At 48.5% G+C, this 15,335-nt stretch overlaps 1 protein-coding gene across 2 annotated transcripts; it reads right to left on the reverse strand.

Moving 5' to 3' along the window:
- Window positions 1-325: 325 nt before the first annotated feature.
- Window positions 326-13,468, reverse strand: AOC1 (amine oxidase copper containing 1). 2 transcript variants are annotated; one of them, XM_010999528.3, is made up of 5 exons: window positions 13,304-13,468; window positions 3,009-4,597; window positions 1,985-2,270; window positions 1,526-1,658; window positions 326-1,330 (listed from the first exon to the last, which is right to left on the reverse strand). In XM_010999528.3, exons 2-5 carry the CDS (start codon window positions 4,591-4,593, stop codon window positions 1,061-1,063), a joined length of 2,274 nt encoding a protein of 757 aa, XP_010997830.3. In that variant the 5' UTR covers window positions 4,594-4,597; window positions 13,304-13,468; the 3' UTR covers window positions 326-1,060. The 2 variants fall into 2 exon arrangements, with proteins under 2 accessions (XP_010997830.3, XP_064343280.1); XM_064487210.1 differs by lacking the exon at window positions 13,304-13,468 and adding an exon at window positions 5,331-5,884.
- Between the last annotated feature and the right edge of the window lie 1,867 nt (window positions 13,469-15,335).

Genomic DNA, 15,335 nt, shown 5'->3' on the forward strand with positions numbered 1-15,335 from the left:
CAAAGTAAACTGACAGTAATACACCATAAGTTCTCATTTTGACATTCACCGAAAGAGTCACCTGGAAAATCTGCTTTTTTTGACAAAGTACAGAAGGCTTGGTCACATTTAAATCCCCAAGCGCTAGAGAGAAATGCTACTGCCAACTGGAGTAGACGTCACGTCCACAGACGTTCCCCAGTCCCTGCTGTCATGCTGCACAGGGCAGCCGCTATGAGGCAAGACAGTGCAGCGAAGTCAAAGCAAAACCAAACCAACCGGAGACAGCAAGCCGCAAGCCACTCATCTGTGGCACTTGGTTATAGCAGCTCGAACAGACGAAGACAACAGGTAACCATGTTTATTAGCATCTTGTGTATTTTTCTAGGGTTTTTATGCATACATATATTCCTCTCCTTTCTTACACAACAATTAGCAAGCCATCTCTATATTGTTCTGTTTTCTTGCTTAGTGTATCCTGAAGCTCTTTCCCCATCAGTACAGAGAATGTCCTCATTCATACGTTTCTTTTACAATCACCTAAAATAGCGTTGTACGGACATTTCCATAGTCTATCCAGAATCTGTAGGATCTCTGCGGATGGATGTTGGGTTGTTTCCAGACTTTGTTAGCACACACAGCACCGCATATATTTTTCCTGGGTTTGTAGGCAGATCGCCCCTAGAAGTTGGATCAGTGTGTCAAAGGGTAATAAAGGTGTCAGCAATTCCGCTAGATTTTTCCATCGTGTCTTCCTGTGGTCGCCCTACACACCCATCAGCGCCCTGGGAGAGCGCCCCACTGACCCCCGAGAGGAGCTGCTAGTCTCAGGTTCTTTAAGCCAGTCTGATGGGTCAATTCAGCGAGTGTCACTTGCCACAGTGATGCAGGTCTTTTCAGGGGTGGAGGGGACCGAGGGGAGTGGAGGCCAAGGCCTGCGCCTCTTGTCTGTGTGTGTCCTACACGCCGGCCTGGTGCGTGTTCAGAGCTCAGGAGCTGAGCCCTGAGGGGCTTGTTGTCTGTCCCTGGGGGGTGGGGGCCCTTGGGCTTCAGGTAGGCATCAGTGGGGGGTGGGGCGCTTTCACACGGGCCTGTAGGTTCCATTGTAGCTAAAAGGGGGGGGCATCAGGCAGTCCCCCTCCTCCTCAGGGATCCAGCGCTGGACGTAGTTGGAGCCTTTTTCCTGAGGCCGCACGACCACGAGGTCTCTGGACTCCAGGGACGGGTCCTCCGGGAAGAAGTTGAAGGGCCGGAGCAGGAAGCCCACGGAGTTTCCGGGTGTGGCCGTGTTGGGGACGTCCTCTGCGTGAGGGATGTGCAGGAAGCCCACTGTGACCCAGGCCACCAAGTCCTGCAGGGGAAAGGAGCGGGCAGGGCTGAGGACGCTCAGGGAGGAGGGCGGCGGGCAGCCCCCCAAGCCCCGTGCTTCAGGAAGGGGCAGATCTGGTGACCGTGGAGCTTGTTCCCCACACAGCACGCCGGGGGTCGCCCGCCTGGGGCTGGGGCTGTGTGTGGGGCTTGGGCCGGGAGAGGGCGGGGCCGGTACCTCATCTTCAATGTTCTCATTGTTGTGAAGATACTCCTCGAAGACCACAGGTGGGTCCCAGGGGTCGTTCTGATTATAGAGGCTGCTGCTGCACAGCTCAGATTCCCGGTACCTGGTCACTGCCAGGGGGTACCTGCCCGGACAGAGAAGCCAGGTGGATCTGGCTGCTGGGGGACGCCTCCCAGCCCCTCCCTGGGAAAGTTACCACCTTCCCCCGAATGCGGGATCGTTTCTTGGGAGTCGGCCAGGCTTCTTGTGAGCTGAGGCCCGGGGCTCTGCAGGGTCTCTGCGCTCCCCCTCCCCAAATGTAGAGCCAGGCGCGCACACACACATGCCCGGATACACCAACACATAGACTCAGAAGCTCACGGACAGAAGCACAGACACACATGGACACAGGGAAACACAGGGACGAGGAGAGGCGCCTCCAGCCCTCCCGGCCTCCGGGGCCTCCCTCACCTGGCCCAGGTGACAGCTCGCTCCTCCTGCCAGCCAGGGGGCAGCACTTGGTCAGCTGAGGAGTGGAGCTGCAGTTGGTAGCTGCGCTTGTGGCCCCAGGGGTTCTCCTGGGGGCTGGTGAAGAGCAGGTACTTGGGCAGAGCCCGTCCGAAGCGGAAGGCCGCCTTGCGCTCCCGGGAGTACTTGGTCTCCTGGAGAGTCAGCTGGACCAGGCGGTGTCTCGGGCTCCAGGGGTTGGTGATGTTTTCCGCCTTCATCTGCAGGGTCTGGAAGCTGTTCTTGGTGCCTGCAGGTGTGCAGGGAAGGAGGAGAATGAAGCGCCCTGAACTACAGCCTCCTCATCCCACACAGGGACCTGCATCCCAGATCACACCCCACAGCCAGCCACAGGAGTGAAGAGGATGGGGGTTGGAGCTAGATGAACAGTGAAGGGAGAAGATTAAGAACACAAACATCAGAAGGACCAGAGACAGCTGCCACGATTCCCCTGGGACTCTGGGCAGTTCCTTCTGAGAGCAGAGCTCCGAGCCTGCTTGCTGTGTCCGCGGCCCCAGAGATGGGCAGCTCATCTGGCCCTGTTCTAATGTGTGAGTTGATGTCAGGTCAAATCCTGTCATTAAGCCCCTGTCCTCTTTTATGGGGACACGACAAATTCAAGAGACACAAGTATTCCTGAGGACACTGTGTCCACTCAAAGCTCTAGGCAGCGACATTCCTTGCACACCTAGGCATCATCTCCTCCCCTGCCCTGCGCACAACTTCCTACCCTCTAGGGGGTCAAGGCACCTCCAGGGCAAGGGCAGGGTCACCCAGCCGCACCCATGGCAACACCTGGTGCTAGTCACTTTCACCGTTTCTCAGGGGCACACACATTTCCAGCCCTGCAGGTTTCACAGAAGCAGACTGGGCAAATTCTCCCAATATTACACATCCGGCGGAGTTTCCCCACCATCTCCCATGAGTGCAAGTTATCACTTGAATGCGGACATTTAGCCAGGAGCGTGGCTCCCAGCTGGACTCTTACCTGCCACATCCAGGTCGACGCGGTAATGCACTAGGTGGGTGTGAATGTTGCCGATCAGGTGTGTGTGCAGGCGGGTCCCGTGACGCAGCCCCTCGGGGGTGTAGAAGGTGGCGTGGACGTAGCCGGTGGCGTGCATCTTGGCCTCCATCACCCCGTTGGGGTGGAAGATAAAGTCCCAGATGTAATCGTAATTGTAGACAGTCGAAGTCGTCCGCAGCACCAGCACGTGGCCCTTGAGCCCTGCATAGAAGTTGAAGCCACCGCTGAAGCTGGAGTCAAAGTGTCGCCGGAGGGGAAGCCCTGTGGGCATCTCGAAGAGACAGAGGGCTCGGGGGTAGTGGACGGGGCCGTCGGTGTCATAGTAATGGAGGGCATCCATGAAGGTGGCCGTCTCTGGGCAGTCGATGCCAGGGGCCAGTTCATGAGTGACGCTGCCCAGGCCCCAGCCGACGTCCAGGTACTTGGTCTGCATGCCCGCAGGCGTGTGTCCCCCGTAGAGTGCCGCGGCCTCCTGCACGCTCACCTCGTAGGCTACGCGTTCACCCCCGAAGCGGACATCCAGGACCTGCAGCCCGGAGGAGGAGCGCAGCCGGAAGGCGAAACTCCAGCCTCGGTAGAACACGGTGTTGCCCTCCAGCCTGTAGCGGGGGCCCTGGGGTTGGACCAGGCGGGGGCCGTTGCTCGTGATGGAGCTGGGGAAGGACCCACGGGGCTCGTAGAAGGAGAAGAGGGCCGACTCCGGCAGGCTGTCTCCATCTTTGCCCTTGGCCAGCGGGTCCTGCAGGACCACCACATCCACCTCTCCGGCAGCGTACTTTTCTGCCAGTTCCTCGGGGCTGTGGTAGAACTTCCCGTTGTACCAGACCTGCTCCACTGTCCAGTCTTGGGCGTTCATGCTTCCATGATCTACGAGGAGCTCCAGCCCAGTGGGGTGCAGGAAGTAGCCGTCCATCTGAAGCTGCAAGATGAACCAGGTGCGGCGCTGGCCGGAGGCCACGCCCCGGGGCGCCACGTCTGTGAACGTCAGGCACTGGGAGTGGCAGTCTACAAATGAGAAGCCTGTGGTGTGTCGGAAAAACTGGTCCAGGGGCTTGGTGGCCTCCTGCAGGGTGCGGCTCAGGAGGGCATACTCTGTCCCAGTGATGGGCCTGGAGGCCCAGGAAGCCTGGTGCCTGGGCTTGCGGGGCAGGTCTCGCATGTACTGGGGACTTGGCAGTGGCCCCACAGCAAACTCGGTGATGTTGGGGTGCTCCTGCGCTCCGAAGAAGATGATGACCCGGGCCTCCCGAGCAGGAGGTCTGTGACCTTTATCCAGAAATTTTAGCACATGGTGCTTCTTGGGCAGAAGCATCTCAATGAGGAACACGGAGTTCTTGGCCACGGTCAATGTTGCAGACGATTCCAGCTTCAGCTCCTTCTGGGACCAGAGGAAGCTGTGAACGGCCTTCAGCTCTTGGGCGCTCAGGTCGGCAAACACCCCAGCGTTGGTGCCCGAGGTCCTCGAGGAACCGTCTGCCGCGGCCAATGTCTGCAGCACCAGGATGGCGGCGCCGGCCCAGCCGAGGGCCAGGGTCTCCCACCCCATGGCTCTGGAATGCAGTAGAAGAGATGAACTTAGTTGTTTCATGGGAGAAAGTGGGTTTCCACCAGGCTGAGTCTTGGACTGTGACGTCCCTTGGCCTCATGGTTTGCCTGCAGACTCACTCCCTGGTTTGTCCCCTCGCAGTCGAGGCAGCCCTTGGTGGCAGTGGGGACCCACGCAGTTCCCAAGGCTGTGAACCTAGAACTGCTCTAAAAGTCTAGTTTAAAAAAAAATCCGTTGATTTCTATTTCTGCTCTCTCATCCCTGGTCCGGAACCTCTTTTAGTCCTGTGGCTCCTCTTACCTATGCAAACTCCTTTCCCCTCCTCTGTGCCTTGCCACTGCCGGGACGGGCTCCGGGCTCCGCTCTTACCTCTCCGGCTTTAGATTACCTAGAGACTCACAGCGCCCTCCGCAGGCCACAATGTTCTTAGTGCACTATGGGTACGGACAGCAAGACTGTATTTCTGATACACAGCACAATGTTTTTTATAGAGATAAAATGTGAAATTTAGCGTAGAAGTTCACAGAGTCAGCTCTGGAGTCAGGTTGCCAGGGTTCGCGTGGCTGGTCCGTCCCAGCGGTGGGACCAGCTGTGTGACCTTGGGCACCTTGCTGAAACTCTCTGGGCCTCCATTCTCTCAACCGTGCAATGGAAATAACCATGCCAGTACCCACCTCTATGATTACTGGGAAAAATCAGCTGGACCATAAGGATAAAGTGTTTAGAACAAAGTGTACCTTCTAGGAAGCACTCAAGAAACACTGCCGACCCTTCTTCTTGAAGTCAGCCACGTGGATCCACTCTGGGAGGCCAGCGCATTTACACTTCTGAGTGATATAGAGGAATCTGACTGGTTAGGCCGTAGGCCTGCGGCTGCACAGGGGAGGGCGAGAACAGGGTGGCCAGTCCTGCCCAGGCTTCTCGAGTCCCTCCTGGGGCCCTCAGGTTGTGACCGCTTGACCCTCAAAGCCTGAGGAGGACACCTCAGGGTGCTGTCATCCCAGCTGGCCGTTCAGGGGGATGCCCTTTCCTCTTCCATTTTGAGGGGAGGCTGCAGTCAGGATCTTCGTGGCACGGACCATCCCTCAGAGCTGACTATACAGTCCCTCCCACTGGTTCCTCGTCTTGTCCCCCGACACTGATGGGAAGGCCCAGGGATTCACGCGATTTTCTCTCCAGCCTGGAGGGATGCGGGGTGGGGGTGGGGGTGGCTGTAGGGGCTGCCGGTGAGTCCAGAGCCAGCAGAGAGACATGCAGTGAGCTCTTCTTCCACTGTTAAACTTCGGTCAAGCTTTTTTTTTTTTTTTTTTTTAACTAGACTTTTAGAGCAGTTCTAGGTTCACAGCAAAATTGAGAGACATGCAGAGCGATCCCTCTGCCTCCTGCCCGCCTCCCCGCCCCACCACACACGTAGCCTCATGCACTGTCAGCATCCACCACCAGAGCGGCGCGCTCGTTACCGTCTGTGAACCTACAACGACACGTCATTATCACCCAAGGGCCATAGTTCACGACAGGGTTCACTCTTGATGTTGTACATTCTCTGGGGCTCGTCAAACGTGTAAGGCCATGTAGCCATCATTACAGTGTCATACGAAGCAGTTTCACTGCCCTAAAAGTTCTCTTTACTCCGCTTGTTCATCCCTCTCCTCCTCCTTCCCCCGAAAACCCTGGCAACCACTGATCTTTTTACTGTCTCCATAGTTTTGCCTTTTCCAGCATGTCATGCATTCGGGATCACACAGGATGCAGCCTTTTCAGACTGGCCTCTTTGACTCAGTAACATGTTTTTAAGTTCCTCTGTGTCTTTTCGTGGCCAGCTCCTTTCCTTTTTTTATAACCTCGGATGAAATAAAAAGTATACTTTAAGGCAGGACAGGAACAAATTAAACAGAAAACTCTCTCCCTGTGTTTGGCTGGGGCTCTTCCCTCCCTCCCCGCCCCGTGTGGAATGTGCATCTGTGTTACACGTTAACCAGAGCCTCAAAGGTGGGAGGGCCTGATCCACTCGCTAAAGATTAATTATTTTCCTTTCTTCTGACGCTAACAATGTAACTTCTTAACTTCTTTCCCAGCGTTTAGAGGATTGTGGTGACTTGCTATGTGCCTTGTTGGTGCTTACCTGGACTATGCATCCTCGGTGAACTTTATGTACAATATCAGTATGTCATTTTGATGTAGGTCCTTTTTTTTGTTTCAGAAATGTATATGACTGTGCCTTTGATTTCTAACTGGCAGAACAGTCCTCAGAGCTGAGAACCTGCTTCCTGGGTTATCATCCTCAGTTTGGCTCAAGTAAAACTCTCTTTTTTTCTTCTCAACTTGATAATTAATAGTTAATTTTCTTGGCGTAGTTGGCAGAATATCAGAGACACCCCCCAGAGGACGCGTGGCGTCCAGCCTGGACCGGTGCGCTGTGCCAGCACCGGCGTTCTTAGCTCCACCCGCTTGTTGGTGCTCCTCAGGGACCTTGCTGAGCTCTGCTGACATCCAGGCATCATTGCTTTAAATGATGTCCTGAATTCTAGCTGTTTTTCTTGGGACTTGGGAGTCCCAGAGGTGGGTAACAGAACATTTCCCGTATACATCCCGTAGGCAGGGACCTAGGGGGAACTTTGGAGTGAACTGGGTTGGCTGTCCTTTTTAAAAAGTTGGTTTAAATGGGAAAGATTACGTTTATATGGTCTGAACAAACTGTTTGCTAGAAATGAGAGACTGCTTAACTCCAAAGAAAAAGGGACATCTGCTCCTTCCGGCCACAAGGCATTGTCAGGTGACTAAGGACCCAGCGGAAGTGTGTGAGGATCAGTCCTCGTGATGTGTAGTGGTCCCACAGAGGATCTCCCTACAACCGCTAAGTAAATTCTGCTCTCCGGGGAGGCATAATAAAGACTGATCCCCGAGTGCTCGGAGCACCTCCAGCAGTTTCAGACTGCCGGAGGGAGGAACTGAGACACCTAAGAGAGTCGAACCAACCCAAGGGTAACTCCTTGGGGAGCTGGACACACAATGGGTCCACCACACTGCCCTCAGAAGGTTGTTCAGATCCTGTCTGAATTTGGCTACCAAGTTAATAATAGGAAACTATGCCTCTAAGGCTGAACAGCTCCTGGATGGGTAGCCGCCCACTGGAATTCCAGCTGGCATTGTGTACAGTTGGAACAAAGCCAATGCTTGTAAGCACTTATCTTAACTCTTCAATGGCCAGATGGAGCTCTTTTGACATTCTAGAGAAAGCCAGCTTGATAAAACACCTTTCCAAAATTCTGACCCCAAGACAATAAAAGTATTCCTAGGAGAAAGCTTGAAGTTATAACTCTTATGCCCTTGAAATGTGAACACAGCCCACATCATCTGAGACTACAGCCTTAGCTCAATCAGTAGACTTAAAATAAAAGGGAAGAAAAAAAGAGGGAAAGAGATTCTTTAAAACTCAAGCAGGAAAATGTTGATATCTCTGTCGGTGTGTGTCTGGATATATGTATGCCTGTGCGTACATTATAAATATGCTATGTCCCTATCTCCTTTGATAGAGTTATCAAAGTTAATTTGTAAAAGAGCTCTGACTTAAAAGTAAGTGCTTACTACAACAAAGTAGTGAATAAGACAAAAAAGCAGCAGACTCATAGAGCAAACTAGTGGTTACCAGTAGGGAGAGGAAAGATGGAGGGGTGATATAGAAGATTATGAGGATCAAACTATAATGTATAAAATAAGCTACAAAGATATATTTATTGTACAACACAAGGGATATAGCCAACATTTTATAATAACTGTAAATAGAGTAGAACCAGTCAAATTGTGAATCACTATATTGTACACCTGTAACTTATATAATATTGTACATGAACTATATTTCAATAAAAAAAGAAATGTTTAAAAAAAAAAGGTAAGTGCTTACACATCAAATATTTCTAAATGTAACTTCAGCTAGCCCTAATTTTTAAAAGATCATGCGATGTAGGATTAATTTTTAATGAATAAAAACAAGTTTAAATTGATGGTTTAATTAACATGGACATGTCTTTAGAGTCATCAGCATTAAGTGTAATTCTTTTATTGTACCTAGGTTTGCTGACAATCAATACGCATATAGTATCTGTGCTACAAAGTCTGTCAACAAGATGATGAAAGGTATGATGATATTTTCCTAAGTAATAAAGTAGAGATAAATGGGATAAAAGCTTTTGGGCGAACTCTTTAAGAATAACCTGTTTTATTATACATCCACGCAAAAGCAGTTTTTCCAGACTTTTGGCAACCTGAAACTTCAGAGTTCTGCTAAATTAAATTAAGTGATGAAAATTCATTGAATGTCTAGATCATTTTTAGTAAGATAAAATACTGAAATATTAATTGCTAAAGAAGTCTATGTTTACCTATTTTTGACCTCTTATTACAGAGAAACTAAATACATTTGAAATGATTAATAAATATATTTTACACTTTATTGAAAGATTGTAAAATGAAATGGCATGTATTTCTAGAAATTAATTTTAAAAAGGGACTCTTGAGAAAAGAGTCTTATGCCTGGTCAAGACTGACTAAGATTAGATTGAATTTAGTTAAATAAATTGATTTCAGTATTAAAGGTGAAATGATGTAAAACTAGAATTCGTTTCCTCCTCTGTTCTGAGAACAGAGTTTTCTTGAAATATTAATCTGCTTTTCATAACAAGTTGTAAAGTTTCTTTACTGGTAACTTTCTTCACTTGACTTTGAAATCTTTCATTGTCGCTTTGGTTAAGTGGATAAGCATTATTTCACAGTCGCTTATGATCCTACTTGGCCAAACATTTAAAACCTTTGATATCTTTGACAAACTTTCTCAAATCAAGTTCTAAATGAAGTTCTTTTGACTTCTAGCTGACTTTGGGATGCTTCAGAGAGCATCTGAACATCTCAAAGAGAGACATTAAACTAATTAGAATTATTTGATGTATTAAACAAGAAACATTGCGACATGAGTAACAATAGGTCTTCTTAAGTTGTATAGGTAAATATTACTAACATAAATGTTCTAGAAATTATATGACGTTCCCAAAATTTGAAATGTCCTGGTATGTTGTCAGTCGTAATTCTAGTTATGATCTTGGAATACTGTCTGTTACAGAAATAGCCAGATTTCCTTGACAGTTGCATTGTATTCAGATCTTTAAACATGCTTTTAAAATCTTTTGTCATTTATAGACTGTTATTGTCTTACTCTGATGCTTTTCAAAAATGCTTATAGACAACTTGCTTTTATGCTCCAAAACTAAATTAGACTCAGCAGCAAAATGGCGTTCCACCTTGTACAAGGGTTATTTCAGAAACAGCTCTCTCACGTAAGGCTACTGAAGAAATAGTAATAGGATCTCTTTTAACAATTTGTGCCTGACACTCAGTTGAGTCTCTTCTAAATTCTGACTACATTCAGCACAATTCCGTAGCCAACTAACTTCATATGAATTACTGTTGCTTTCTGCACCGAATACTACCTTGATTAATGTAATAACACTAACCCTGCAATTTTGCTTCCAGCACCCCAGGAAGAAAACAACCAGGACTACATTTCATTAACAGATTATCTCCTGGAATGACTTGCAAGAAGCTGCTATTGATAAGGCTGATCTAATTTAATTTACAGATGGATCCTACTTCAGGGATGAATAGGGACATTACCGAGCTGAAAATGCAAAGCATCCACAATGGACGTAAGTGAAAGCTTTTATTCACCAGAAACAAAGTCAGCACAACAAGCTAAATTAATCGCTTTAACCTGAGCTTGTCAACTAGCAGAAGACCAGGTAACAGATACACTGACAGCTGCTATGCTTGTAGAGTGGCACACAATTTTGGATGCTATGAAAACAATGAGACTTTTAACCTCTTCAGGACAACCTATTAAAAAAATAGAAGACAAGTGGCAGTGTTATTAATCATTATACCACTGCCAAGACAGTTATCAATGATTAAAACCTCAGGCATTCCAAATCTGACACTGTGGAAGCTGAAGGAAATCAGTTCGCTGATGCCACAGCCAAGCAGTCAGCTTTAAATCTTCATCCTGCCCAGCTTTGAGAGTGTCCACTGCTCTCTGTTAGCCCTGCTAACTCAATAAAAGATTTCTTTCTACAGGCTCAAGAAATCTCCACTAAAGAAGAGAAACAAAAATGGCAGCAGAAAGGAGGAATTTTGACCCCACCACACAAGTAGGGTTTAGACCTGATAAAACAAAACAGAATGAAACTCATGGTGTCTACTGAAGCCCAATTGCCATTACTCCAGCATGTACATTCTTTAACCCACTGGGAATCTGAGAAAATGGTTTTATGGGGAAAACAGTATTTTGGAAACTTTCACCCATGATGGTTCAAAGAAAATATAATATTGACAGTGTCTTATTGAGACACTTAGAAAAATCTGTAGCTACTTTTACAGTGAGCTCCTAGGAGATGAAAAGGATCATGAATTACAACCTAGAGATTTTGTTTATTGGAAAGGACATCAAAGAAAAGATTCTTTGCAGCCACAATGGAAAGAAATTTATTAGACGTTACTAACTAATGCATGCATAGCCAAACTGAAAAACATTGATTCCTGAATTCACACCTCTCATCTTAAAAAGGGCCCAACATCTGAATGGACCTTGAACCTCTGTGTCTAGCACTTGGCTTTAACTAAGACAAGCATCACCAAGCTAGGACAATAAAAAGATGACAACAGTAGCAGACAACTGACCCAAGAGTCCAGACCAGACCTGTAAGACTCATCCTAGGAGTTCAGTTGTACTGTTTACCAAATGTCTATCAAAATCAAAAGTTACTGTTTTATTTCAAGCTATGTTTTTGCCTCAATGTTTAGGATGGAAAGAAAGCTTTTTAGTAACACTGTGACAAAGTATAGCTACTGGGGGCAATTCAACTGATTATTGGATTTGTCATCAAATTTCTCGGTCAGTACAGTTGATAGAAGCCCCTTATAATTCTTGTCACTGACTTTTCAGATGTTTCTATAACCTGCAAAATGTTTCCCCATCAGCACAGACCTCCATGATTGTTTACTACATTCAATTAACTTACTCAGTTCTAAAGTTTCTGTAATGAGAAAGCAATGTTGCCAAACCAATGGCTCTTGATTTTTAAAACTGCTTTGCAGGGGGAAACTTATGCTATAATCCAGACAATGTGCTTCCATACCAGATTGAGTCCTCTAATACAACTAACTAATGACCCGCGTGTAAAGTCAAATTTCTGCATAGAAGAATCTCCTTTCTAGTCTGAATGAAATGTTGGGTAAATGGTTCAGGTCTGGGGATTCATGGCTTAAATCTCTGCTTCTGATTTTGTTATTGCTGGCTGTGTTGATTGTGTTCTAGATCATTTAGAGAGTAATAATCTTTTGTGCCTCTTCATGTCAAAACTCCGCCTAAAATAATGGTGTCTGAATGACTTGAAACTATTGATCGCATCTACAGCTCCAAACAGAATAACAGGCACGCACGATGCACACACAAGTTAAAATTGGCATGAATCTGATTTGTCAACCTAGAACTGACTATCAGTCCTTGCTACGCATTCTACTATCTTAATCCTCTGAACAAAAAACTGTTAAGACTTGGCACTGGGGGATACGGTGGGTCCAGGGCAGCTGAGCAACCACCCTGGCATGGTGTGGGCGGACACCAAATATTCACTCACTTAATGCTTTCTATCGAAAAATTAATGATCAAAAAGGGGGAAATGATGAAATAAAAATTTTATTTTAAGGTAGGACAAGAAAAAAATGAACCGTAAAATTCTCTCTCGGTGTTTGTTTGAGCCCTCTGCCTCCCTCTCTAATGTGCACTGTGCATCTGTGTTATACATTGTGCAGAACTTCTCAAACATGGGAGTGCCTCCTGGATCATAAAGACCACTTTTCTTTCTTCTGACGCTAGCAATGTAACTTCTTAAAAGAACAGCGTTCTTTCCCAGTTCTTAGGGTGCCATGGTGACTTGGTACTTGTTTTGCTCATGTTTACCTGGCCGTGTGTCCTTGGTGAGCTTTATGTAAATATCAGTGTGTCATTTTGATAAATGATCCTTTTGTCTTGAAAATGTACATGACTGTACATTTGACTTCTAACTGGCAGAACCATTCTCAGAGCTTTCTGAGAATCTGCTTCTTGGGTTATAGTCCTCAGTTTGGCTCAAATAAAATTCCCTTTTTTTCTTCTCGACTTGACAGTTAATTGAATTTTCATTGATATTCCTTATCCCCAAATTGCTTTCTGCCAAGGAGGGAGATGTGGAAGAGACCTGCAGTCCTTTAACCCAAACTTGGCTATTCCTTTGCCCTTTACCTTTCCCAGTACAATCTTCTGTTCCCACGTCTGCGGGGGCAGCGGGTAAGGTGGATGATGGCAATGAAGCCGTGGGAGAAGGGAAAACGCGGCAGCCAGCGAGAGTGCGATGCTGGGAGACACGAAAGATGCCCTCTCCTCCTCACCGCTTGCCTCCAGGACCCAGAAAGCAGCAGCTACCACCTCACTGCACCTTTTCTATCTTGCTCCCAGGCAGTTTGTGCCCTGGAGTGACTCCCTCTGAGCTCTTGCTCTTTGCTTTCTGGCTCCCTCCCTCTTATGTCTTTGTTTCTTCTGACCCCTCACTCCGTGTTCATCTCCCTGCTTCCCGCACTTCCCAGTCGGCCCCTGCTTGGCTCTTCCCAGACAGCCCATCAGACATACCTGCGCGCTCTGCTCTGGTTTCGCCTCTGCTGCCAGCCTTGGTCTTTGACTCCTTCTTGAGCTTAATGGCTCTATAGGACTCCGCCCTAGAGGGAGGGACAGGCTGCAGTATGTGCTGACCAAGGTGGTGACCTGCAGGTCAGGAGGTTCCACACTGGATGGGGCAGGAAATTGCTGGCAACTGTAGCCCGGAGGGCAGAGGGCTCCCGGTATCCAAGTACCCAAGTTTAGAAATTCCCCGTCATTTCCTATGTCAGCACCCAGGGTTCACTTCTGTTTTCACTTCTCTTTCATTGTTTCACTGTTTCACTTCTGTTTTCCCTAATAACACCCATTATTAGGGAAAACATTCCTTCTGCCACAGTGGCATCTTCCACAAGTGTTGTCTGTGCCATAGTCTGTTAAAGTAGGTGGTGTGTTTCAGAGGCCAGAGCTAAGGATGAGGGGAAATTTGCTGCAAGAAGTCTCACCTGAAGCAAATATATGGACAAAGACAGAGGCTGGTGGTGACTGACATCAACTTCAAAAACAGAGAATGTGACCCATGTGTAAATGGAGAACCAGAGACGGAAGAGTTTGGTAGAGAAAAGCCACACACACGCTCACCCGTGCACACACGTGCACACGTACCTAAGAAAGGCAAGAGAGAGACCTTACATGGCCAGTGATGAAAATAACGTCCAGGAACTGAGGTACACGCTTGACTCAATGCCGCGGGGGATACCTGTAAATAAATGAAAGAGACATCTGAGAAGAAAGGATGGGGGGCTTCAGGGCATCACCGCAGGGTAGAGGCGGCCTTGGGAGCAGGAAGGACTGCAGGGCTCCCCCCTGGAGGAAGAAGGATGGTGAGGGCAGGGAGGGAGGGAGGGGGTACACGGACAGATTTCACTTCTTTATCTGAAGGAGTACACAAAACGCACCTAGAAAGATCGTATTACAAGGTAGCACAGAGTAAGTGCCATGTGAATTATGCCCGAGGGCAAGTCCTGCAGGATGCAGAAGCTTCTCAAGGCCTGGGGTTCTGTTTGGATTCCTCTGTGTTAGACGTCACAGTGTGCCACACACTGGGTGATTTAAAACAAGAGATGTGTACTCTCTTACAGTTCTGGAGGTGGGCAGTCTGAAATCAAGGTGCTGGCAGGGCCAGGCTTCTTCTGGAACCTCTAGGGGAGGACCCTTCCTTGCCTCTTGCAGCTTCTGGTGTTGCCAGCAATCCTTGGCATCCCTTGGCTCCTTGGCTTGTAGACACACCACTCCAGTCTCTGCCCTGATGGTCCCCTGGGCCCCTCTGTGTGCCTGCATCTCCCCTCTTCTTATAAGGACACCAATCATTGAATTAAGGGCCCACCCTACTCCAGTATGACTTCATTTTTAGATAATTAAATCTGTAATGACTTTATTTCCAAATAAGGGCACGTTCTGAGGTCCCAGGAGGAACAAGAATTTAAAGAGACTCTAACCACCCAGCACACCGTCTTCACCTGCCCCAGCGTGCAGATGCCCGGCCCAGAGGAGAGCCGAGTGGTGTCTTGGCATGTGCGAGGGACAGAGGAGAAGGAAGATGTTCTAGGCTGGGGACAGGTAGGAGCAGAGCCGCGGAGCTGAGGTAGGTAGTGGGTTCCCAGGACGCAGAGGAGGGTGGGAGTCCTGGGCCAAGTCTGGTGTCGAGGAAGGCGGAGGTGGGGGTGTCCGGGAAGAGGCAGTTAGAACCAGGAGGCCCTTGTGCACTTCTCCAGAAAAGTGGGGTGAAGGGGAGGGACTTGAGGGAATGCCATGGAGACCAGGGAGAAAGACGTCTTTAAGAACCACCCTGAGGAAAGTGAGATGAAAGGACCCTCAGGCAGAAACGCTGGGGGAGGCTGCGGCTGTCGGCACAGGTGGAGGGAAGTGATGTGTGGAATTCTGCAACTTGGAATCTGCTGCCTTGCCTCCTGCTCTTTGCCCCGGCTCAACACAGTCTCTGGCTGCTGGTCCCTCCTGGATGTGACCTTGATTTCGGAGGTGACTACCTTGATTTATGATTTCCCTC

This window comes from Camelus dromedarius, chromosome 7 (genome assembly GCF_036321535.1).
Source record: "Camelus dromedarius isolate mCamDro1 chromosome 7, mCamDro1.pat, whole genome shotgun sequence".
In the NCBI taxonomy this organism is placed as follows: domain Eukaryota; kingdom Metazoa; phylum Chordata; class Mammalia; order Artiodactyla; family Camelidae; genus Camelus; species Camelus dromedarius.